Consider the following 24,559-nt stretch of genomic DNA (forward strand, 5'->3'; position numbering starts at 1 on the left):
AGGCACTGTGCTTAACTCTAGAGAAGTGAGACCCCCCCCTCCCAGCTCTACTCGAAGTACCCCCAGGAGAGTCTGGCCTCTGCAGACTCAGGGAGAAATTGGCCCTGATCTTCCACATCCCCTCTCCTGAGATCCTCTGCCCCAAACCTTTTGCTGATTCTTCTAAGGACCTTGGCAAACTGGAGTTGAGAGTTAAGATTTGTGTGTTTGCTTAGAGTAAACTTCGGCAACTATATAGAGAAGGTGGGATGTTACCGGGTCAGAAGGAGGAGGGGGATAAAAAGAAACCATCAGACACGGACGTAAAACTAATTCACATCCACTGGTTTATTATTGATCACGGGGCATTTCACATCGACACTAAAATTCTTTATTGCAAGTTTTTACAATACTCAAGTAAATTCAGTCCAAAAACACAATAACCACGATGGGGTGGGGGTGAGGGGTATTCTACCTATAGACTGCCTCTCTGAACTGAAAGTTCATTTTTATTTTCTTTTGGCTCCTCAAACTGAACAGCTCTGAGAGGCTCTCCAGATGCATTTAGCTTTGTCTGCTGTCTTCCCCCCTCTCCTCCCAGCTCCCCCCAACAATAATACAAAAGAACTTCATAGCTTTGTTCTCCTTAAAATGACTTCCCCCTGACTAACCTCCCCTGGTGCATTTTCAATGCAAAAGGCCTAAGGAAAGAGCGGGGAAGGAGGAGAAGGAGAAAGAAGGAGGAGAATTGGCTTAAAAATCTCTTTCCTTTTCCTCATTTCCCCTGAAACGCACCTAAACCAGACCATCGTACCTTGCAATATATAATTTTTGCAGCTTTTTTTCCTTAAAAAATAAATAACCCCCCAAAATGGCCTTAAAAAAAAAAAACCCAGCAGGTACCATGCTAAGACAACATCACATGCTTAAAAGGGTCCTTAACAGTGGAAAGGAGAGAAGGGCAGGGGGCTTGTTTGTTTATCTGTTTTGTCTGTTTGGAAATGGCAAGGGATAAGGTGGGAGGAAGAGAGAAAAGAACCAAAATATATATATATATATTAAATTCTATAAATAAGAGTCAATTTGTGTGTGAGGGGAGGATGGGGGCCTGGGGTGGGGGCAGGGTGTGAGTTATGTTTTATAACCTGGTAATGTCCTCTGCCCGTTGCTGCTCCGGTGGCGTGGTGCTCTGGGAGTGGTCTTCAGAAGTGCCCGGGGTGGCTGCCGAGAGGGTGCTGGGCGCAGCGCCGGCCGGGGGCGCTGACCTGACTTTGGTGTTGGGGAGTCGGTGGTCCTTCTTCCATTTCATGCGACGGTTTTGGAACCAGATTTTGATCTGCCTCTCAGAGAGGCACAGCGAGTGGGCGATCTCGATCCTTCTCCTTCGGGTCAGGTAGCGATTGTAATGAAACTCTTTCTCTAATTCCAGGACTTGCTGCCGGGTGTAGGCTGTCCTCGAGCGCTTGGGTTCCCCTCCGTTATAATTGGGGTTCACTGGGGGAGGGGGAGGGGAAAAGCAAATAGTGGGGTTCAAAGGCAGCAGGCTCCCCGCCCCCCACCCTCACCCCATCCTCAGCTCTCTTGTAACAGGAGGAGGGGGTGGTGGAAATAAAGTCATCAAGCTAAACGGGTTATAAAGAAGTTGAAGGGAGCTGGAGACTTTGTAGTGTAATAAGAGGGGAATCCTCATTGTAACGACACTGAATTATTTATGCGCCCTTAGAAAGCGAGCATAGTTTTCACACATACAGAACAGATCGTAGCACATGGCTCGGACTGCCCAGAGTAGCTAAGCCATAAAATTTATGGGGGATGTAATTACCCATTCTCGCTCGTAAATCCAGTTCAATTGTGCTAACCCAGAGTCGCTCCTGGAGAGAGAGGGGGAAGGAGAGAAAGGAGGACGGGGGCCGGAGGGGGCCGAGGAGGGTGGGGAGCGCTGGGGAAGAGGGGAGGGAGGGGGAGAGCAAAAAGCAAAGTTGCCTACCCGTGCTAACGTGGATTTTTTTCATCCATGGGTAGACTATGGGTTGCTTGCTGGCGGCGCTGGAGGGATGGTCAGGGGCTGGCTGGCTGCAGGCTGGCGGGGCTGGGGACGGGGAGGCGGAGGCGCCTGAGAGAGGCGCCGGCTCGCAGAGCGGCTGTGATTTCTCGGGGTGGTGGTGGCCCGCCTGGGCCGGGCCGTGGCCTCGCGAATTGCCCGGCCCCTGGAGACTGGTGCAGCTATACTGGCGCTCAGGGTAGCTAGGGCGCGGAGGCGGTGGTGGGTACAGCTCCTGGTGGTGATGCTGGAATCCCGATTCCCTGGTCCGGCCGTAATATTCCGGACTGTGTTCAGGGATGTAGCTATTTTGCGAATATTCTTCGCATGGAGGAAATTTCGGATCGATGTAGTTAGAGTCCATCAAATACGAGCTCATGATCATTAATTTCTGGAGTGGAAAATAATTTTTCTCGCTTTGTCGTTTTTCTGCTCCATAAAGCCCTCCTACTAGCTAGCGACCCTGTAAAGTTACTTTCACCATGTGACTCCGCCGGCCAATCACACGGAGCAACCCAGTCCCCGGATAAGGAACCGAATCGCTTTATTCAAAATGTATCCAATTTTTTTTGTGTGTGTGGTGGTGGTGGTGGTGCTGGGGGGGGGGTGTGTGTGGCGGTGATGCGGGGTTAGCTGGCAGGGGTTGCGGTGCCCCCAGTGCACACCCCGCCGACTGACAACCCTCCCCTGCAAAAGAAGATGGGAAGCCCCCAGCTCCCTTCCAAAGGCTGGGCATTGGGGGGCTGTCGGGAGGCTGTGGTTCAGCCCCCTCCCAGGGTCTCCCCCTGGGCCTCCGGTGGGCCCCTCGGGCTTCGGCTCCCGAGCTTTTCTAGAGGTCTCCATTCATGGCGATCCTGTCTCAGTCTGTGTAGGGCACCGTGGCAGCGCCCCTCTTTCGCAGGAAGAGGAAGTTGAATGAGGACTGGAGTGGAGGTTGGATGGGGAGAGGCCCAGGCTGAGCCCAGGAAGCTGGTGAGCCTGGGATGCCCCCCATCCAAGGAGACCAGAGTCCAGCCCCCTTCCCCATACACACTCACCCAACCCTCTGGCCATGGGGCCGGCGAGGCAGGGTCCCAGCTGGACCGGGCAGGTAGAGGCAGCGGGATGCAAATGATTCTGACGTCATTTCTGGAGGTCTGGGGGTTGAGCCCCCGCTGAAGAGAGACAGGAAGTGGTTGGCAAAAGCAGAGTTCAGAAGCCTTGCCCTCCCCAAGTACCCACTAACCCTCCCTTCCCAGCCCAGAGCAGCGGATCTCTCCTGCTGGCCGCTGTTTCCACTCTCCATTCCGTCTGGCCTCCTGCTTTCTGACAACTGCCTCCAAGGCTGGTTCCCAAGGACCTGGAGCAGGGAGGAGAGCACTCTGCCAGGGGCCAGTGCCCTGGGATGGTGCCCAGCCAAGGCCCAGGGAGCTCTTCTTTCTCCATCTCCACAGAGGGCAGACCTAGCTAAGGGGGAGGCCTTCGTCTGTAGAGCCTGCTTCCGGCCAGGGATTGTATCCATGTAACACATGTGTTTACATGTAAACACGCATCCCCAAGGGCCAGCTCCAGGCCGCCTTCCAAAAGCTGAAGGGTGAGCTCACGAAGCTGGGGATGCTGGGCGGGCCTTGGGGATCTCCAGCCCGTTCCTGCGCCCTCCCCTCTCTCTGCTACCCACCCACAGGAATACCCTGATGGTGGGGTGGCAGGGCCATGGAGGAGGGAGGGGGCAAGGAAGAGCCGCTTTCTGACACACACCCCCCTCAGCTAGGGGTGGCCACGTCTTGCACCGATTCCAATTAACTGATCCCATAACTCAGAGTTGAGGGGGGTGGCAGAAGGGAGAGCCCAGGGAGGGAGCCAGGTCCCCTTGTTGCACTTGATAACAATTATAGTTTAAAATCATAGCTTGCCGGGGCTCGGCTATATTTTACTTGATAACAATAAAAGTGACACATAAAGTTAACTGTTTATGTTTTATTTATTAGACTAAATCTGCCAGCGGTGGTAGAAGCGCTTGCCTCGTCGCTACAGCTTTTATAGGGCTGTAAAACGTCATAAATCAGTCTCGCGGAATCGCCCGCACTCTTTGTGTCGGCGGCAGCGCAGGGCTGGCGGCCGCTGGCTGCCTGCTCCCTCCTTTCCACGAAAAGTCGTAATGTGATTTTTTTCCCTCTGATTTTATTATTATGATCGCCGCTGTGATTAGTCAATCTACCTTTAATTCGCCGCCCTACGCTGCCTCCTCCCAGCCCAGCCTGGTTGACACTTGAATAAGTACCTTTTAAAACGGCATAACAACTATTTGAGGGTTTAATTAGAACATCTGCAATTAAGGGAATGAGGAGGGGAAAGGGAAAAAAAATAAACCCCTTGTGAGAGGGAGGCTGAAGGCGGGAGATTCCCAATCTGTCTCTCACCACCTTTGGGATGTCAGAGAGGGTCCCCACTTCCAAATTAGGGCTCACCCTGAGAGCTGGGCCACAGCCGATGCCCAAAGGGACTGATTCACCCTGCCTGGGCCCCTGGCTGCCTTCCCTTCTGCAATGCTCAAGCCCCCCACACTCACCCCAGGCTCACCAAGAGCCAGGGCTTGGGGGTCCCTGGATACCCTCTCCCCAAGAGGTCGGTGCCCGACCCCTGCCACCAGATGGGTGAGAGAACCGGAATTCCCTGGAGGCTGACCATCTCTTAGAAGAGGTTCTCAGATTTCCAAAGTTGGTTGAGAACTCCTGCCCACTCCTGTCCGGGACCCTCTGCGGGTGAGGACTGGCTGGTTTGGTTGGAAGAGGAACTTGAGACCGTGAGAAGGGGAAGGCTGCTGCTTGGTTGACAGCGATTTGGAGTGCGTGAGGGTTTTATTATTGGTGGGAGGGGGGGTAGGTTAATTATAAGTTGCTGGAAGTGGCAGAGGGAAACCAATGCTGACTGCTGATCTACATAAAAATTCTGAACCCAGCCCCAGACTGCTGCCTGGGGAGAGGCAAAGCTCCTGAGAGCTCAGGTAGGGTTGGGGGAAGGCTGCTGAAGAAGAAAGCCTCCCAGCCCCACCCCCATCCTCCCTTCTAGGCCTGCACCTGGATCAGGCTGCTCCACCTCATCCTGGCAGGGAAGAATCTCTGCTCCACCTGGCTCCCCTCCTCCCAGTCCTCACATTCACCTTCTACCAGCCCTGCCCCCGCCTCAGCTCGCTTTTCTTCCATCTCTTCACCCTCTTGGGCTTTTTAGAGAGTCCTTCCCAAGGCATTGCACATCTCACACCACCACTCCCCAGGATTCTGAGCTCCTGCAGGTGGGTCGAGGGAACGGGAGCAGGAAACCCACTTCGGGCCAGTATGTGTAAGTAGATCCAGAGAGTTCAGATGCCTCCAACCACATGTCCAATCCATCTTTGGTTATTACTGCTAACAAATATATATGCATTCATACTATTAATATTTATTAATGTATTAAATGCCTCCTTATGCAGCCATAAATCTGTGGAGTTTTCGTTCCAGGTTTTCACAGCTAATTCGATATGCACATCCAGAAAGTGAAATCTGGGAGATTCCCCCAAGTATGCCCACACTTATCTACATCATTTACCAAAACCCTCTCTTTGGGCTCCTATATCTTAATAGCAAGAAAGTTGCCTATGGGGAAAATAACAAGCCAGACTCTACCACACACACACATAAGAACATTTTCACCAGGATATTATTGCAAGCGCAGAAATAAGATCCCTTCGGAGGGCTTCTGTACTTAGCACTGGCTTAACGGGTTGGGGAGGGGGTCAATAAAGCGGTTCTTGCCCGTGATGAATCCTTGTATCTCCTTTTGTGCTTCGCCCTCCTGCCTCCTCAGCCCAGGGATCTCCAACCCCTGCTCTGCCCTCCACCTCTCTCTGCCCCAATTTTATTTTTTATTTTTTCTGATCACCTTTTGCCAGCCTCTAAGCAATCACTGTCTGAATGCCCCCCTCACCCCATATCCTTTCTGAATCTTGATCTGGTTTCTCTTTCGGAAACATGTTTCAGTACAAAGCGCTTCCCTTCTGACACCGCTGAAGAAAAATATGTGTCCATTGTGTGCGAGGCCTTATTGTGCCCGGATTACCATACTGACCGTTGGATAACCCATATTCCTCCCCTCCCCGGTAACAAGCTGCCGGCTGAGAGACCCCAGCGGCTCCACTGATTCTGCGATGCCTTAAAATCTCACCTCTCAGAATCCCTGGATTTTCCTAGGGAGAAAAATAAGTGGGAGAACCAACTCAGGACTTGGAGGGCAAAGAGAAGGAAAATGAGGGTCATTCCATTCCCCACTCTCAGAAGTGCAGGATGTGGGTGTGTGCGGGTGCGCGCGCCCGTGTGTGTACGTGGTTTTTGTTGTTGTTGTAGAGATTAAAAATTGCAACACGTCTCTTTCTTCTTCCTCAAATAAATTGACTTTTAGATGGTATACAATCAAGTAATTCATTTCATTTTTATTTTTTCTCCGGGCGACTTGAAAACCCCAAACTAAAGCAAGGCTCCCATTTTTCCCCCTGTGTGTGTATATGTATATACGTATGTGTTTTGTCTCTTCCTAATGCCAGCAGGCAGGGCTAATGTATGCAAAAGAATATGCAAATGCTTAATTGATTTTTTCTTAAATCTCTTGTCAGTAAAAGTAATGAATTGGTCTAAAATGATTTTAATAACCCAGAAGTGTCACCAGAAAATACTCAACCTTTTTTTTTCTCCTGGAATTGCTTATAGTCTCAAAAAAAAAAAAAGCAATCATGGAATGTTAATTTGCCCCCCTTTAAATATTAAAGATGAATCTCTCTTGTTTGTTCGGAGACCATAGGCAAGGTCCTCTCATGGATTTCCCCCTCCTTGCTTTGCCTTCTTGGAATTCAATTTTCCTCAAATCTCGTTTAAAGTGGCTTTTTAAAAAGTGGCTGCATTTTAATATTGGTTAGACAGAGTGACCTGCATTTCACCTCGGGTGTTTGACTTGTTCCAATAGGTCACTGCCATGGGGTTATTGATGGGGAAACTCCATTGAAATTTGTCTCTTCGCAAATGGCCTTTAGATCCTCCAACGAGTTCAATAACTAGTTATAATGTGGAAGGGGAAAAATGAAGGCCCTGGGCTAACGAATTTGATGTTTCATTTTTATGCTGGAGAAATTGTTAGTTAGAGGTTGGGTTCCCCACCCCCTTCCTTGCCCATCCTGGCCTCACTGAGTCTTGTCAAGTGAGGCCCCCACTCTTGTCCAAGGCTGCTGGATTGTATCCCCTTTAAAATTGGGGCTGGGGTGTCCCTTTTTCCCTTTGATGCAAGCTTTACTTCTTCTTTTTTGTTGTTGAAAATTCTGACTTATGGCTGCAGGAAGCTTGCGCTGCTGAAGATTTGTAACCTGAACTTTCCTGTTAGAGGCGGAAAGGACTTTTACTTTTAAAGCTCTCTAAATGTGGTTTTGAAAGATCTAGGAATTAGGCTGGCTTAGGGGAGCTTACAGAGAGCTCCCTGACCTGGTGCTCCCAGAATTAAGAAGCCGATAGGAAGGTGGGATCCCTTCTGGGAGCTGATGAGGGCATCTCAACATGCTCTTGGCCTCTGAGCTGCCAGAGACCCATGGGATCAGACACCCAGGACCAAGGAAGGCAGAGACTGGGAAAGGCTAAGGATAGAGGGAGAATTCCAACATAGCGGGCAAGAGAATCCTGGGTCTCCTCCAGGGTCAGAAACAGAATTCATGGGGACTTGGCCCGGTAACTGCTTGCTGAACTTCCTAAGAAGGGTGCCCGGCAAAAGCCCAGTGCCCAAAGATGATGCATTTTACTGAACTGGAGAGAGCAGAGGAAAATGATGGGGGGGGGGGAGTTGAAGATTTTATAAGATTTCCCCTTTTTTTTCTGGAGTTCTTAAGGAGTGGGAGAGGAAAGGGCAGGGAAAGGGAGGAAAGGTCTTCATTTTATTCACCCCAATCACACCCAAGTTGGGGAGCCAGTGACTTCTCCAGAGAAGCCTCTGTGAGAGAGGGCTGTGGAGAGCTCGTTCTCTCCAGGCTGACCCAGCCATATCCGATCATTACCATCATTAACCTCAGTAATAACAAGAACATCATTCCCTCACAAACAGAGCTCCCTGCGTGCCTTATTTTTTTCCTCCGGGAACTGTTCCTTCTCCTTCCCTGCCCAAAGGGGTCCAGTTAGCTCAGGCCCAAGTTTCCCCTTAATAAGCCCACTCACCTCCCTTCCAAACCTGGATCCCTAGATGAGAGTCATTCCAAAGGCAAGCCTTGATTCCTGGGGTGGGGGAATCCAGTCCGAAGGCAACATGTAAGTGCCTGAAACTAGGGTGCCACTTCCCTCTATCCCCTTAAACCCAGAGGCAACGTCTTGGTGCCACTTGCGCTCTCAGACAAACCTGCCTGGACAGATCGGGGCACCCCAGGGATCACCACATACCACAACCCCATGAAAATGGGGGAGCCCTGGAAGGGCCCATCGGGCGGCTTCAGGGTCCGGCCTAGAAGAGGACACACAGCCTGCTCTTTCCAGCCAGGCGGGAATCAACAGCGATCTGTTATAAACTTCCCCGCAGCCCCTCCGCGCTCCGGCCGCGGCGGGAAAGCCCCATCCTCAGGCCGCTCGCCCACCTCGGCGCGCACCTTGGCCGCCTTCTCCGAACCCCGGACCCCCAAGCTCGGGTCTCGCCCTCTCCCCGTTTTAATTACGTGATTGATTTTCGCTTTGGCCGCGTCGGGACGCCTCCGCCTCCGACTGTTTAAATCTTTTCGGCTCCCTGTTTTGCATTTCCGAGTCCTCCTGATGGGCTGTAATTTAGATACTGGCCCTCGGGCGGCTGGGTCCGGGTCCGGGTCCGGGCTGCGGCCTCGCCCTACACTCCAACGAAATGGTCCTCCCGGGCTGTGCGGCGCGGCCCGCTCTGCAGCCGCTTCACCGCGCGGGGATCTCACACCGTGCTCCTGCCCATCCGCCTTGCTGAATTATTTTGTGCTCCGTTATTCTCTGATAGAAAAATGTTCCGCGTTGGAGTTAGCACTCCATGGCTGGGCTCGGAGCCGGGCTGCTCAGCGTTTTTGTTTTCTCTTCACCCGAATGAGGTGTGTATGTATGGGAGGGTCTGGATCGAGACCCCGGGAAGAGCGACTCCCGGCTCCAGGCTCGGCGGGGAGCTCCAGCCGCTTCCCCCAAAGACGCGGCCCCGCCGGCGGCCCAGAAACGCCGAGAGAGGCGAATTCGGCCGCAACTTTCCACCACTCCGGCGCGAGTGGGACCGCAGGGCCGGCGGCCCCCAGCCCACAGTTGGCCGTTGGGTCTGATTTTGCTCCCCAGGCCCAGATAGAGGCCCCATCACCCGGGCAGCCCCAGCGGGCAACGGAGCAGCCTCTGGGAAGTGGCCGCGGTCCCACACCGGAGGGACCGAAGGTGAGGCGAAGTAAGGGAAGGAGGGGAGGCATTTCCACGGACGGGAAGACTAGATGCGGGGTGCGGAGAGGACAGGGAAGACGTGAAATTTTAAAAAAGGAGCCCCTTCCCCACCGTGGCTGACCTTCCCTTTCTCTCCTCCGGAAGAAAAAAAAAATCCCTCTTTTTCCTCCCTAAACCGCTGGTCTCCCGCTTAATCTCTCATCTATTTACAACTAATAAACACTTCTCTGATTATTTCCCCATGTCCTGTTCGTTCTTTGATCCTTTTCAATGAGGCGAGCTCTGAGTTACTATTAACACTGTTTTATGATCCTGCTTTTCCCTCAGGGAGAGGAGGGAGTTGGGAATGTCCTTCTCACTGGAGAAGAAGTTCAGTGAAACGTGAGTTGGTCACAACCTTCTCCCTGCCCCCCCCCCACCTGCAACAGCCCAGCCCCAGCTCCCTCAAACCCTCTCCCCCCACCCCTTCCCGCAGAAATGTTGCCGGGTAAATAAGAGTCCGCCTGCCTGGCTATTAGGATTCTGGAGACGTTGGCATCTGTAGCAATCATTAGTCAAAGCCGCGCAAGCTAAAGGAGCCGAGGAGTTGGACAGAAAAAATCTTGGAAATGATATACAGGAGCCGCGGAGGCATCAATCCCGGCCGATAAGAGCTCGGCTGCCGGGAGTGAGGCGGCCGCTTAATTGGGCCCTGGGCACCAAGAACAATTGGGGAGGAGGCATCTATGGGTCGGGCAGTGACTCTGGCACCATTTGGGCACCCTACAAAAACAGTGGGGGACTTGAACGCTCTTTTCCCCAAATTTCAAAGGCCCAGTTGGCGTGGGGGGACAACGCCTCCAACCTGGGAGCCAAGAGGAGGAGCGGAGCTAGAGGACTCTTCCCTTCTTTCTCCCCCTTTTTTTTTTTTTTTCCCGCGCAGGCTCAGCGGCCATGGCTCACGGGCCTAGCCGCTCCGCAGCATGTGGGATCTTCCCGGACCGGGGCACGAACCCGTGTCCCCTGCATCGGCAGGCGGACTCTCAACCACTGCGCCACCAGGAAAGCCCTCTCTCCCTTCTTAGTGACTGTCTTGGGAGGTACTGCAGGTTGGGGAGCCTGGGCTGGGATTTCAGGTCACAGGGACAGCCTGGAGAGGGCTGTGGTCCCTAGAGCAGGTTTTCGGGGGCAAATAACTCATTTGGACTCAGCCTTGAAGATAGCAACAGAATCACTCCCTTTAATAAGCAAAACAGCCCAAAGATATTTGTTCCCTATCCCCACTCACCTGATGTCTTTATTGACACAGAGATAGAGAGACAGAGAGATGCAGTAAGTTTCAGTCCTTCTAGAGGGAGATCTATGCCCCTACATATAGATACATGCATTATGGAACCATCTCTAAACATACTTTCAAATATTTAAGTTTGCAGCAAAACTGCAAAGACTATAAAGATCTCCAAATATGTAGCTATTTTATGAGTTGGGACTTTTGCATAAATCTAGATAAAAATTTTCAAAATAGAGATTGAGCAACACACACAGAGTTCTTTCTAACCGAGGGAAAAAACTCACCAATTATTCATCCAGATATTTAAGGAGAGCTATACCAATACATCCCAGCTTATACATCCAACACTATAGAGAGATTGGTAATGTGCACACAGGAATTTGACAGAGGACTGTTACGTTCACTGTGTATCTATAAATCTGCATTTAAATGTGGAGTAGAGAGGGATGTAAAACATACATCCTGTTATACACAGAGCAATCTATAAATACATTTTCACATATACACCTATGGGATTGCTCAGCTCTCTATAAAGACACATGTATTTGCATCGAGTCTTAGGAATGAGGGAGATTCTCTGATGCTTGTGGGTTTGGGATGCCCCAGCCCAGACTTCTCTGGGAAATAAATGAGAGTAAACTGAAGCCTGTGCAAGTAAGTGCTAAGAGGGCCCAGGGACTCATATAATCTATGGCCTTATTTCCAGCATATGGGGCATCTCTCTGGCGATGGATAGGAGCCCTGACAACTGGGCCTGAAAAGCATCCTGACCTGATGTAGCCCCAACTGAGACAGAGGTAGAGGACTCTTTACTTCTTTTCCCTTTAGCTCCCTAACCCAAAGCTGGGGGACTGATCCATGGGAAGCTGGGGTGTCTTTAGGAGGGGAAGGCTCATTAACATTACAAAATGGAGCCATTTAGGTAAAATATGATTTTTTTTTTTTTTTGCAACAGCTTGGTTAGAGAGAAATGTGAGAAGGCTGTGGGCTTTCACACACAACCCTGCACCCATCTTAATTACATAAAACCCAGTCACTGACTGCAGAGAGTTTCCTCCATTCATACAATGCTAGATGGGGTCATCTATATGCCCCCCTCCCATCCCCTCTCTTCATGAGCTCTCTCTTACAGACCTGAATTCCCACCCTGTCAAGAAGGGGTTTGAGGCTCAGGAAAGACATCACAGGGAGACAGCGGCCCCAGGAGAGAGTAGGGCCCCCAGGAGTTATGGTATCTAACACCAGGCTCAGAAGCTGATTGCTTTCCACATTAGTTCCTTTTTAACTAAGGGGTTGGGGGAACCAAGGTCTGTGTGGGCAAAAGAAAATAAAAGATGGCATGATTTTTAAATCTGGAGTTTTGAGGGGGGAAAATCACCAATGAGCCCTTTTCTTATTGGAGGCAGAGGATTTGGGGGGCCCTGGACTTCCTTTGAATTTTCTGCTTTGGTTTACTGGGGAAAGGGAGGTAAGGAGGGCCCCAGGTGGGCTTGGAGAAGTGCAATCCAATCTAGTTGGCCAGCCTGGGGGAGAGTGATTTACAAAGCAAAAGCTCAAATGCTACTTCCTGAGAAGTCACCAGATCAAAACAGCCTCCTCTAGGCTTTATGACCCCATCTCTACTCCCAACAGGAAAAGCACCTTCAATAAAACCTCAGCCCATGCCCCCATCCTCCACCCAGAGGAGGGGGAGAGACACAATCTAAAATGAGGGACCTGACCCTTACTCGCTTCATACACACACATACCACACACACACACTGGGTTTTCCAGCCAGAAAGTTGACTTTTTAAAGAAGTATTTACTAGACAAGAATTTTCTCCACTCTCTGAGCAGAGAAGCAGCCCTAAGATATTTGGAATTGAGCCTGAAGAGCAGATTTGATCAGATAAGGATCTGGCCTCATAGTCCCACATTGCCTTCCAACCCCCTACAACTCAACAGGCCAACAGGACACTAAAGGTCACCAAGAGCCTGGCTGCCCCCATCTGTGGGGGCTGCTCCAGGGGGTTGGTTTTCCAGGGAGGCAGAAGGGAAGAAACTTAACAGATGCCTAGGTCTGGAGGGCATGAGTGGGGAGGGGAGGACAAATGGTCTTCAGGCTGGGCTGATGGGAAGAATCATGGGCTACTGGGAAGTTAGTTTAAGGCTGGTTTACTGTGTCCAGCCTGGCCTTCAGACCTCTTTCATACACACTTGGACACATACATATACTTTGTCTGTTCAGGTGTGGTGTTCTGGGCTGGGGGCTGAGAGAACTGGGGATCTTTCAAGGGCAGAACCCAGCCTCCTCTACCTCTCTGAGAGCTGTGGCACATGCAGAGCTGAAGGGATCCCAAGGAACTGAGCCCACACATTCCACCCCCCACCACAATATGGGGCTTCAGATCATGGCACTTTCTATGCACTTGTGTCAGGTGTAGAGAAGTAACCTCCATCCTGCAAAGGCTCCCCAGCATGCCCACAGCCTCTGGTCAACCTCTCATTCTAGCTTCTAAGGCCTGGTCATCAGAGGCTGAACAAGGTCCTGGATAACCTAACCCAACTTCCCTAAGTCCCAAATTTCCTCTCCCTCCCACCCCCCACACAGTGAATCTTCCTAGGAGTGAGAGAAGAAAATGGATCCCAGGGTTCTTCTGTAGGACTCAAGGACAAAGAGATCTCTATCAATCACCTCAGTTCCTCAGTCCAGACTCCTTGGGCTCCTGGGGCCCCATCAAAGCAGTGAAGGGAGGTATCACAACAGACACACCATTCTGTGTTACAAAGACCCGACAAAACGGATGTGATTTTCTTGGCCCTCTAACAGCTAGCCTCTTCTTTAAATTGAATTTCAAAAAGCCAAAAAGCCCTAGCTTGGGGTCCTGAATCCAGATTCTGTCCCTTCTCCACCTCTAAGGGCTCCAGGGTCTCCAATCCCACTGAGGAGGAGGCTCAGAGCAGTGCCTGTCTCTCCAGGAAAGGAAAGCACAGAATTAAAGCCCAGGACAATGATGTTTCAGCTCAGAAACTCAGCCCAAAGCAACTACACAAAGAGAGGGAGAGTCAAAGACACAGATAAAGTTGACCTGGATATTAAGAGGGGCTGAGGCAATAAAATCTCTCTTCCCAGTGCCTGCTTAGAATGAGCCAACACTCCTGCCCTTTCTTTCCTTACTTTCCTGGAATCTGGAAACTCCAGCATGAGATATCCACATAGAGGTGAGGATTGGTCTCAGACAAGACTACCACACCATCTACCAGGGAAAAATAAGTTTGTATGCTCTAATTCTAATTCATGATAGAGGTCAATGGAGTGGTAGGATTGAAGGTGACTTGGGAAGTGGGGGCTCAATGGTTTCTGAGAAGAGCTGCCCTCCCTTTGGCTTCTCATTCTAATCCTTCCCACCTGACCTGTGGCATTGGCCCCAAATCAGCCCCACCCAGAAGGCAAACTGACAGGGGGGTGCTGACAAAGCCCAGCTCAATCTGGGCTGTCCCTTGACACCCCCAGAGGAGGGCTTAGAGGTCTGGGTGGCACAGCCCATCAGAACTCTTGCTCCTCAGTCAGTTCAAGGAGGGCAGGAGTTCAGGAGGAGGAGGAGAAGGGGAGGGGAGGGGAGGGGAACTCAACCAGAAAATTAACCCTGGAACAAAGCCTTGGAGACTGGGGGATGAGGGTGGGGGGAGAAACGCCTGGGTCTGGACCTGAAAGTCAAGTGTTCAGGAGACATGAGGACAAGCACTTCTGCCATACATGCACATTCTCTGTGCCATCAGATGGTCTTGCTCAGAAATAGTTTATCAGCCATTGCTTGTTCTGACCTAACGCATGTATAAACACAAACACCAAAATCCACACCTTCAGTGGCTGTGTCCTTTGATAACCATTGGCCAGGACAAAGGATCATCATCATCATCATCATATCTTGTTAAAAGAATGGAAAGGAAAAAAAAGAATGGAAAGCAAGGGGACTTAAATCCATCACCTGTTTAGTATGGGGGCAGGGAGGGGGAAGGGTCCTGGTTTTCTGTGCTGATTCCCTTTTCCAGAATGCTTCTTTCAACTGACTTGAAGTTATTCAACAAACCAAAGGTACCAAATACAACTTTCAAAAAGTCTCCACTTTTGCTCCCTTCCCCAACCATGCCAGACACACTTTGATAAAGCTAATGGCTTCTGGAGCATTTCCAGAAAGATAAATCAAAAGAGGTCTCTTCTAATCACTCCATCTGTCCCCAAGAGGATCAGAAGAGAATGAAAGCGAAAAGGTGTGCAAGGTAAGTGTATAGGGAATAATCATAGTCAGAATTTGAATTCAGGGCTGGAGTTCGTACCCACACCAACTGTACAGCCTAATCTAGAGTGCATTATCTATAAAGTCCAGGGAATTGGGTAAGATCACACAGGAGAACATGAGAATAATACAGAGGATGCCCCACAACCTCAGATCCCAGTACAGTTGAGACTGATCTCGAAGTATAACTTTGTTAGAACTGGACGACAAAAGCCAGACTCCCCAGAGCTGGGTCAGGGACAGAGAAAGAGGGCTAGAATATTCTCAGCATCACTTATCCCCTTCACATCACAGACATGGAGGACCCAAGAACTAAAGAGGGTGGTGAGGAGGGAGGAAGAGGAGTCCAGGGAAGGCTGAGACTGAGACCCCACTACTTTTTGGCTGATTGGTTGCTAAAGGCCATGTGACCCTGCTTAGCGCATTTCTGATTGGTTGCTTGACCTCTTCTAGGGTTAAAAGACCTAGGAACAAAATTAAAAGCTTTCCGGGTTAGTTGGGGCACCTTGGCACCTGATGGACCGCCCATCCCCCTACTCCAGAGAAACCTCAAATTCCAGAATGGGGGAGGGGTGGGAAAGCCAAGAATCTCAAGGCCCGTTTGTGTTTGTACTACTTCCATTTGTATTAGTCATACAAACCGCAAAACAAATAAAAAATGTAAAAAAACCCCACCACAACAAAAAACAAACAACAACAACAACGCCGTGGCAAATTATCTGAGAGGAAAGACAATCTGCAATTACTGGGGTGGGAAGAAGGGGTGATATTTACATGGAACTTTGGAGCCTAAGAAACAGGAAAAGGGGGCGAGGGAGTCATAGAAACCCTCCAAGAGACGCTGTGTAAATCTGTAAAACAGAAACACACTCGCTCACCCTGCTACACAGAGCTGAAGGGATTGGGACTGAGATCTGGCCAGGAGTGGGGGAAGGCAGCGAGTCTTGCCTGGGTGTGGGACTTTGGCCCTGGTTAAATTCTTGATTGAAGACCATTAGATTCGCTCCCCAAGACCCAAGGGAGGCTGGAGGGAGGTGGGGAGTCAAGTTATAGACCAAGGGAAACTCCCATCTCCCTGCTGCTTGGATGGAAAGTTTCCAAAAATCCTCAAAATCAGACTGGGAGGGAGGGGTAGAGTCCGGGAGGGCCCGTAATGAGAAAGGGAGAACATGAGAGTTAATTCTCCAATGGGTTACTGGGAAGAGTCCGCTGGGATCCTAACGCCTCTCCAGAAAATAAAGGGGTGGGAGGCTGGAGGGGGAGGCGGGTGTTGAGGGACCGAGGCCCGGGAGGGAAAGCTTTGGAGAGTTCTCCACCTGGGCGCCCCGCTCTTCAGCTCCTCTAGCATGCGACAGTCCCCTAGAGCGAGGGATGGGGCTCCAGCTCTGACGCCCGGTGTCCTTGGGTCTCTGTCCCCCATCACCCTGCCAGAGTCTGCCTGGGCTCCCTGCCTCTGCCTGATTCCTGTTTCTTCTTTCTCATTCTTTTGGGCGACAGGGGCACGGTAACAGCGTCCTCCTCCTGTCCCTCAACTGCACCTCTCCACCCAGTGGGCGCCCAGAGCCCTTTGCCCCCAGAACATTCCCTCCCCCTCTGCTCTGGCTCACCCCCTCGCTCCCTTCCCCCTTTCCCCTGGCCTAGATGCCTTGCCCTCTAAGGACCTGCTTTCCACCCTGCTTTGGAATCCCTGGCCCCTTCAGAGAACCTGCGTTCCTATGTTGTCATTTTCTTGGTTTAGCTCCCAGTGAAGCACGGGGAGGTGAACACTACGTGTCCTCCACACACAGGTGTGGAGGACACGTCGTGCCTCCGTGCCCAACGCCTCTGCCTTTCCTTCCTAGAAACCTGAAGGGGGTCCCAGCCCAAGATTGGCCCCAGGGCACCATGCCCATATTGGGTCCTGAGGGCTCCATCGCCCAGAGGCCACTCTCTCCTCGGGGCTAGGGGACTTTCCTTGCCAGCCTAGTAAAGACATTGCTTCCACTCCCATGCCCATTTATACTCCACTCACAGCAGGAGCCTCTAGGCCTCCAGGGCCTAGTTTTACCTCAGGCCAGCGCTAGGGATGCCAGGAAAGACCCAGACAGTTAGAGGGAGGGGGAGGCATGAAACCACACTGGCCCCAGACAGACCAAGACCCCAGACTGTGGAGACTGGGACAGCTGCCCACCCAGGCCTGGTGGTGAAGAGAGAGAGAATGTTTCGGGATTCCCTGGGCTCCACCCTCCAACTTTAAGATGCTTCCGCCATTTCAGTTCCCAGCCTGTGAGCTCAGTAGTCCCAAAGGCCTCCTTCCCTGTCCCCCTCCCCAGCTGCCTGCCCTGCCTGGACTCTGGGCCACTGGCCAAGGGCTGAACTGGCCCCTCCCCGGAACAAGGGCCCCAGAGGCCCTTTGCACTTGCGCCTAGAGTTTACACACTCCTAACAAACACCAAACATCCCTGTGTCTGCCGCTGTCTTTCTTCTCAGTTGAGAAGGGAGAGGGGGTCAGGGAGACCTGGCAAAGCTCTAAAGGACCAGGTCTCTCTTTACCCCAGTCGACTTGCAGCTGGAGGGACTGAGGGGCTGGGGGTGGGGAGGGCTGGTCTGGGGAGACAAGCTCCCCCATCCTCCTACCTCCCAGCGGTTTCTCCTCTTCTTCTCCCACCCCGGCCTGGGGAGGCCTGGGGAGGCCTTCTTCCCCTCCCTTCATGAGTGGGAACTGCCTCCTCTTTGCGGGGGGGCGGGATTAGGTAAATGGGAGAAAGGGTCAGAGAGAGAGAAAATTAACTTACAGCGTTCGTCTGGGATTCATTTGCGAAGATGTAACCTCTCTCACCGTCATCCCCAGCGCCGTAATCCCCTCTAACTGCCGGGCCCTCTGTCCTAGCATTAAACCTCACCAGCAGCTGCGTGGCTGGACAGTTAAGATTATATATGATGTAAATATATTGTGGGTTTGTCAGCTCTCCCTACACCATAAAACTTGGTTTAATGACATCACGTGGTCCCCCAAGAGCCACTCATGGGCTTGCCTTCGGGCCATTCACATAAATAACCTCCAAAAGTTTCAAACTCCTAAATTCACATAGAAGCAGTTCGTGTTTCTCTAATGCTCAGTTACACTAAAAAGCCCTTGTGTCACTCCTTGGCCTCACCCCCATATCCCCCTTGCAGGGTGGGGAGAGGGGAGAGGGTGGATCTTTATTTATTTATTTACTTCCTTCCTTCCATAAGGACCTGTCGCCTTCGAGGTTGTGTTGATATTTTTTTTTCCTACTATTTTTTTTCTCCTCTCTCCTCTAATTGCTCAGAGTGGGCCGTGTCCCCCTCTTCCCACTCCCCCGGGAAGGTAAGTCACGCTTCTTCCCCTTCTTTCTCACTGCCAGAGGGGGTGGGTTCCAGGGCAAAGTGGAGAAGCAGGCTCCATGGTCTCTGTTTGGGACCCAGAAGCCCCTCCACTATCTCCTCAAGAGCAATGCCAAACCCTGGTACTTGAAGATTGTTCCAGGAGGCCGGCTGGTGAAGCAGAAGCCTCTGCTCAGGGAGAAAGCAAGAGTCTGGGCCGCATCCACTCGCAGTGCAACGGCGTATGTCTGAGGCCTCTGTCTAGGTTGTGGTCGCTGATGCCGCTGAAGCAGAGGCTTGGCCCTGAGCGCAGGTGTGTGGACTGACAGAGGGTGGAAAACTGGCAGGCACGCACGGCTGTGTCTACCCGAGTCTGGCCGACTGGAGTCACTACTCCAGCTCCTCCAGGGAAAGAGAGACCCAAGCCCTGCGGGGAGGAGGCATCAGTGCACAGCGGGGCTGGTGTACCCTGCCCAGCCCAGTGGGTCTGAGCCACACTGTCCCCACCCCTGGCCAAGCTCCTGGTTCTCCTCCCGGGGCGATGCATCCCCTCACCCCACCCCACCTCGACCCCCCGGAGGAAGCGCAGGGCCTCGGCAGTCAGGGAGGCTGGGGTGGGTGATGGTGGACACCACGACCTCTTTCTTAGTTAACTGTCACCCACTGGAGACGCCAGTGCTTCTCCACGCTTCACTGCTCGCCCAATAGTTTTACTCAGCATGGAGAAAAAATTAAAATAACTCCCTGAAGAAAATTACACATTTTATTTGAGAGAAAGGAGACAGATGAGTTGGTCCAGGGCTGGGCTGACTGCTGAGCGCTAGTGGAAGAGAGACATTACAGGCTCCCTAACCTGGCCTGAGTGCAGTGAGAAGGGGAAGGGTGTAGCCATGGGTGCAGTTCAAGAAACACGTGTGGAGACCTCCTACATGCTAAGCATGGGGTGAGGCAAGGTTCTTGGGCCTTTCAGAAAAAAAAATGACAGACTGGCAGTTTAGGCTGTGGGATGCAGAGAAGTCAGTCCTTATAATAAATCCAAGGAGCATCGCATTAATAATCATAAATATTCTCCTTGCCCCTCCCCAAAGCCTCTCTGCTCCCTTTCCCTCTTGGCTGCTGGAATAGACTTCTAGCCCAGATCCTGAACTGGCCCCCGCCCCCAGTGTGGGGGGCCTAGGCTTGGCTCCAGGAAATCACCCCGTCGTGGGAGGCGGGAGAGGAAATGCAGTAAAGTTTTATGAACCCTTCCCGCATTTGTTTCTCCTATGAAGTACTTCCTCCCCCATCCCATCCCAGGAGCCTGGGGCGGAGCAGATCTTTGGCCTAGGCCAGCCTCAGGCACCACCTGAATTATCTGCCGTTTCCCCTTCCCTTTAGCTCCCCCTCCCCCTCCACACAAAATCCCAGAGACTGAGATAAATGATGGCAAACAGACCCAACTCAGGCACTGGTCTATGCAGCTCCTCTCCCAGCTAATTGTCCTGCATAGCCCTAGGCCCTAGGAGGTGGGGAAGACAGTCTGAACATTTCCTGCCAGGCAGGTACAAACTGCCGGTTGCCCCACTGCTTCCCCACCACCTTAGAAAGCTCACACACCTCCTCCCACAGCGCCCCTCTACTGAGCAGTACCAACTCTTTCTGAGCATCCTTTTGGGACCAAATAGGCCCCTAGGCTGAGGGCTCAGCCCTTCCTCTATGCCCAGTGAGGCCCGGGGACCATGTAGCCCTGAGAGAGCTCTGCACAGGTCCAGAAGGGCCTGAGTCTGAGCACCGTGGAGCCATGGGTCCCTGGTCCCTGCAGATTAGCTCCGGCATGCTGTGGGGCCGCTGCCAGTCTAGAGGCCTCAGATCCACCCAGCCAAAGTGGGAGTGGGTGCAGAGGCCTGAATGCCTGGGACAGCCACAGCATGGGAAAAGCCAGTACAGACGGCTTGGGTGCCCTCCCCTTCCCCGTGAGGTCCTCTTGGAGCCAGGGATTGGGAAAAAAGCTCAGTTCGACCTTCCTCTTCTCAATACTCCTAGAGGCTCCTAAAAATTCTTTTAAAGGAGAGGCTTAAAGGCTGTGGGCCTCCCCCAACACCCCAGAGCCCATTTAGACAATTTTCCCCAATACATGCCCCCCACACAGAGAGGAGCCACGGCATCTTTAGTCCTGTTCTCTCTTTGTCTTTATTTGATATGACAAAATATAGTTTCAGGAAAGACCTGGAGTCAATAAATAGTTGGACAACAGCGATGAGCAGGACACCGAAAGTCGTGGCAGGGACTACTGGGGCAGCCAGGAGCCTCTAGGACCTTTGCTGGGGTCCAGTAGCAGGGAACCCCAATAGCTGAGCTAGCTAGCGGTCTGAGGCTGGGGGCCTGAGAGGGCATGCAGAGAGCGCAGGCTGGACAAGTTCCCGGGCTTTGGGGTGGGGGGTGCAGGTTGGGAGAGCATAGGGCAACCAAGGGGGCCCTCGGCAGACAGTCAGTCATCTTCCTCCTTTCATATGCAAATCATTAAAAAAATGAACATCGAGTTTAGTGGCTACAAGGAAGCACCCCGAGTCTGGTGCCGGCATCCGCCAGGCACAACCATCCTCTTACCGAGCCCGCAGCCGGAAACAAAGGAGAGGGCGAGGCCGGAGGGTCCCGGCGCGCGGGGCCTGAGGCGCCCGCAGGGCCCACCTGAACCCCGGCGGCCACGCTGGGGCAGGAATCCTGAGAGGCAGCCCAGGCCGGGTTCGCTCAGCACCAGCCCCTATGCCACAGCCCTCTGGGGATCCTGCGGATAGCCTGCCCTGGGACCTCGGTGCTGAGCAGAACTGAGGGGAGTGCGGGCAGCGCGGGCAGCCACGCGGGAACCTGGGGTCGGTGGGGATGCGGAATGCCAAGGGAAAGAGCTTTTGTCTGTGAGGCCGGGGAGCCGATGCTCCAAGCCCCCGCCCTACACCGAGAGAGGAAAACCGAAAAGGAAAGGCGCAGGGACCGAAGCGGGCTCGGGGTGCTCTCGGCGGGCCTCCCCGCTGCCTCTAGAGAGCCTCTTTGCTTTTCATTTTGGAATCTTTCTTCCACTTCATCCTGCGGTTCTGGAACCAGATCTTGATCTGTCTCTCGTTGAGACACAAGTTGTTGGCGATCTCTATGCGCCTGCGGCGAGTGAGGTAGCGGTTAAAGTGGAATTCTTTTTCCAGTTCCAGAGTCTGGTAGCGCGTGTAACTGGTTCGGGACCGCTTGCCGTCAGTCTCTGGAATATAAACCCCCCAAGCCAGGAAGGGGTGAATAACGTGCAGCGCCCCAGCTTCCCCATCCCAGCCCCAGGCCCCCACCCGCGGCCGAAGGGAGAAGACGCGAGCGGGGCAGGACAGGCCCGGCGGGCCGCAGGCGGGCCCGGCCCAGCCCAGCCTGGCCCCGGGAGAGGCGCCTCCGCCCAGGCAGGAAACTTTCCGCCGCAGCCTTCACCCAGCAGCCGGAGGGGCCGAGGGGGTGGGGGGGAGAGGGAGACCCAGGCTCGGACCGAACAATAAGCACCCTCGAGATCCGAGCACCGGGGACCCCCCTCCCGCCCCTCCCAAGTCGCTGGAATCTTCCGGAGCGGCAAGCGGCGGCCGAGCCGGCTCCGCAGGGGAGGGAGGAGGGACCGCGGGGGGATCCCCGCTCTGGAGCCCCGCGCTCCTCACCCTTCAGATCCCTCTATTTTTTTAACTCCCTCCCTCTCCCCCCAAAATTGAATATTGCCTTTTATACACGTTTTGTTCCTATGATCCAATTATGTCGTCGTAAATTTGGGCGCACACAGCCTCTAAGCCTTTTAGTGGACAGTTTTACGAGCCATTGATGCCTGGATCGTAAAATTTATGGCCGCAGGTTTTTTTTCTTTATTTGCCCCGCATGGCCTATAAAACCCAGGCGGACCCGAGAGCGCAAAATGAAGTCCTAAAGTTTACCGTGGCTCATGTGCAGTTTGGTCATCCACGGGTAAATCTGTGGCGGGGCCGGTGGCTGGCTCAGTCCGGCGGGCTGCCCTGTCTGCGCCTGCTCCTCTTTGATCTCCCCACTGCTCTTAGCTCGCTCCTCCAGCGCTGGGCGAGCCGCCTTCTGACTGTACATCCCGGGGCTCAGAGGAGCCGCTTCATCTCTGCCCAGAGCGTGTCCCGGAGCGGCCGCGGCGCTGCAGGCGGGGCGGTCGGGGTGAGCCCGGGGGTTGGCAGCCATGTCTACCCCGTGGAGAGAGTTGGAAGGCGCAGGCGGTGGGAAAGTGATGCTTAAGTCCAATCCGCCGTAGCAGTACCTGGATGCCTGCACCTCTGAGGCCGATCCATAGTTCCCACAAGTTTGCATGTTATAGGCAGGGATATTGGGGCTCTGCTTATAGAATGAATTGGCTACGTAGGAGCTCATGGCGGGGAGGGCCCAAAAAAAATTTCTGCACCCTTTTTGATTAAGGGTGATTTGTGACTCTTTGAAGTTGAGGGGTTTTTTGTTCTCCAAAGTGCACAATTTATAGGTGGAGATATCTCTTTCTTTATCCTATGCGCTCTTCCCAAATAAGGGAGCCTTAAATAGAGTCACGTGACTCGAGCGGCCACTCATAAATTTGGCTTGATGACCTCCGGGAGGTTAGTGATGGAAGCCGGCGAAACGCATCTTGATATGTTGGCAAAGCCCAACCAAGGGGGAGAGGGAGTGAGGGAGAGAGAGAAAGAGAGAGAAGGGGGAGGAAAAAGAAAGGTTCCTGGAATTGGGGGGTAGGCGGGACAACGAGCCCACAGCGACACCTGGTGCCTCCTTGGAGGAATTGCAGCCTGGCTCGCTGGCTGGCCTTCAGGACTGGATTTTCCACGCTGTAGAGGAGAAGCTGGGTGTTGCTGCAACAAACCACTGAAATGGCCTTTTAAATTGTATTTAATTTTAAGGGGAGATGAGGCTTCACTAGGATGCACAGAGGGTTCGTTTTGTTTTTTTGTTTTTTGTTTTCTGTTTTTTCGGGGTTTTCTTGGGTAACGGATGGCCCCATCCTCCCCAACCCCAGGGCCTTTCAATGTTCAAAAATGGCTGAGGGAAGGGGATTGAGGTAGGAGAGCCCCTACCCAGGCCAGAGGGGGCTTATCTCAGGTTCTCTAAACCAAGGATCAAGGTCCCTTTCCTTTGAGGCCCCAGGGCCCTGATACTGTTGAGGGGGTGCCTGTCAGCCTGAGAAAGTGAACCCAGCCTCTGCAGAGGTAGGCAGGATGCCCAGGAGGAGGGGTCCCGGGTGGGCAGAACTAGATAGGGGGCTCATGGGACTGAGAGTGCTGGGGACTCGGGTGAGCCTGGAGGTGAGGAGCCAGGGGAATATGAGTAGGCCTCCTCATCATGCCAGGGACCCCAGAGTAGCAACAAGGCAATTTTCAATTGTGTGAGTGGGTAGATGGCTAGCTGGGTGGGTAAAGAGCCAGACACAATGAACTGGAGGACTGCTCTGCATCCCTGGGTATGACCCTGGTGTGGTACCCATGCCAGGTATTTTGGATGGAAATAGATGTTAATTGAGGGCATGCAGAAGCAAGATTCCAGCTTCCACAAATATTATATGAGCAGGGCAGAGGAAAAGGCCTGTTTTGTGCCCTTTGGAGGAAAGGTCTCTGGACCAGGCTTTCCAGGGACCTGGGTTCAGAAGGTCCACAGGAGAGCAATTTCTGAGCTATCTGGAGGTGTCCAAAAGGATCTAGCTGGGGGTGGGGGGATGGGGGTAGGCAGGGCAGGCGCCCGGGCCACCTTCACAGCCTGTGACCAGGCGCTCCGCAGCCATTCGGCCCCTTTACATCACCCCTCCCCTAGCCCCAAGTCTTATTCTTTCCTGCCTGCCTCTCCCCAGGAAATATCCGCCCCGGCCAGGAGAAGCACCCCTCCCGCCCACGCTGGCAGAGGCGCTGGAGGGGGCGCTGGTGGGGGATCTGGAAGGTCTGGAAAACTGGCGGATTTTTTCCCTCTGGGAGACCCCCTCACTACCTCACCCCCTAGGTCCACTCAGGTTTCTCTGGCTGGGCTTGGGAGAGAAGGCCTGAGCTGGGGAAGGGCTAGGGTCTGGCTGCGCTCCTCACCGGCCTAGTTCGAAGGGAGAAGAAAGAGTAAGGAACCAGACTGGGGCTGGCGCTGTAAGGAGGAAGGAATTTGGTCTCGGCCACGTCAGGAGTCCCAGAGCAGGCGAGAGCTCAGTTTCCAGGCTTTCTTTTCCGAGATGTCCTTGAATCGCTCAATCTCTGCCGAAGGGCTCGGGTCCCGCGGGCTCCTCTTTCCC

The 24,559-nt window shown here is 53.0% G+C and overlaps 2 protein-coding genes across 3 annotated transcripts in view; both read right to left on the minus strand.

Moving 5' to 3' along the window:
* Positions 1-303: 303 nt before the first annotated feature.
* HOXC4 (homeobox C4) overlaps positions 304-24,559 on the minus strand; it is a 60,585-nt gene continuing 36,329 nt past the window's right edge. Inside the window, exons 2-4 of one of the 2 annotated variants that reach the window (XM_028491282.2) lie at positions 3,058-3,174; positions 1,967-2,341; positions 304-1,473 (exon numbers count right to left, since the gene is read on the minus strand). In XM_028491282.2, coding sequence (XP_028347083.1) covers positions 1,118-1,473; positions 1,967-2,341; positions 3,058-3,073 — 747 coding nt within the window. In that variant the 5' untranslated portion in view covers positions 3,074-3,174 and the 3' untranslated portion in view covers positions 304-1,117. Of the gene's footprint in view, positions 1,474-1,966; positions 2,412-3,057; positions 3,175-24,559 lie in introns of both variants that reach the window. The other variant, XM_007125724.4, reaches the window with a different exon arrangement.
* HOXC5 (homeobox C5) lies at positions 20,531-22,756 on the minus strand. The gene is made up of 2 exons (XM_007125723.3): positions 22,227-22,756; positions 20,531-21,526 (listed from the first exon to the last, which is right to left on the minus strand). The coding sequence occupies exons 1-2, from the start codon at positions 22,678-22,680 to the stop codon at positions 21,312-21,314; spliced, it is 669 nt and encodes a 222-aa protein (XP_007125785.1). The 5' UTR covers positions 22,681-22,756; the 3' UTR covers positions 20,531-21,311.

The sequence above is a fragment of the Physeter macrocephalus genome, chromosome 6 (assembly GCF_002837175.3).
Source record: "Physeter macrocephalus isolate SW-GA chromosome 6, ASM283717v5, whole genome shotgun sequence".
Lineage (NCBI taxonomy): Eukaryota > Metazoa > Chordata > Mammalia > Artiodactyla > Physeteridae > Physeter > Physeter macrocephalus.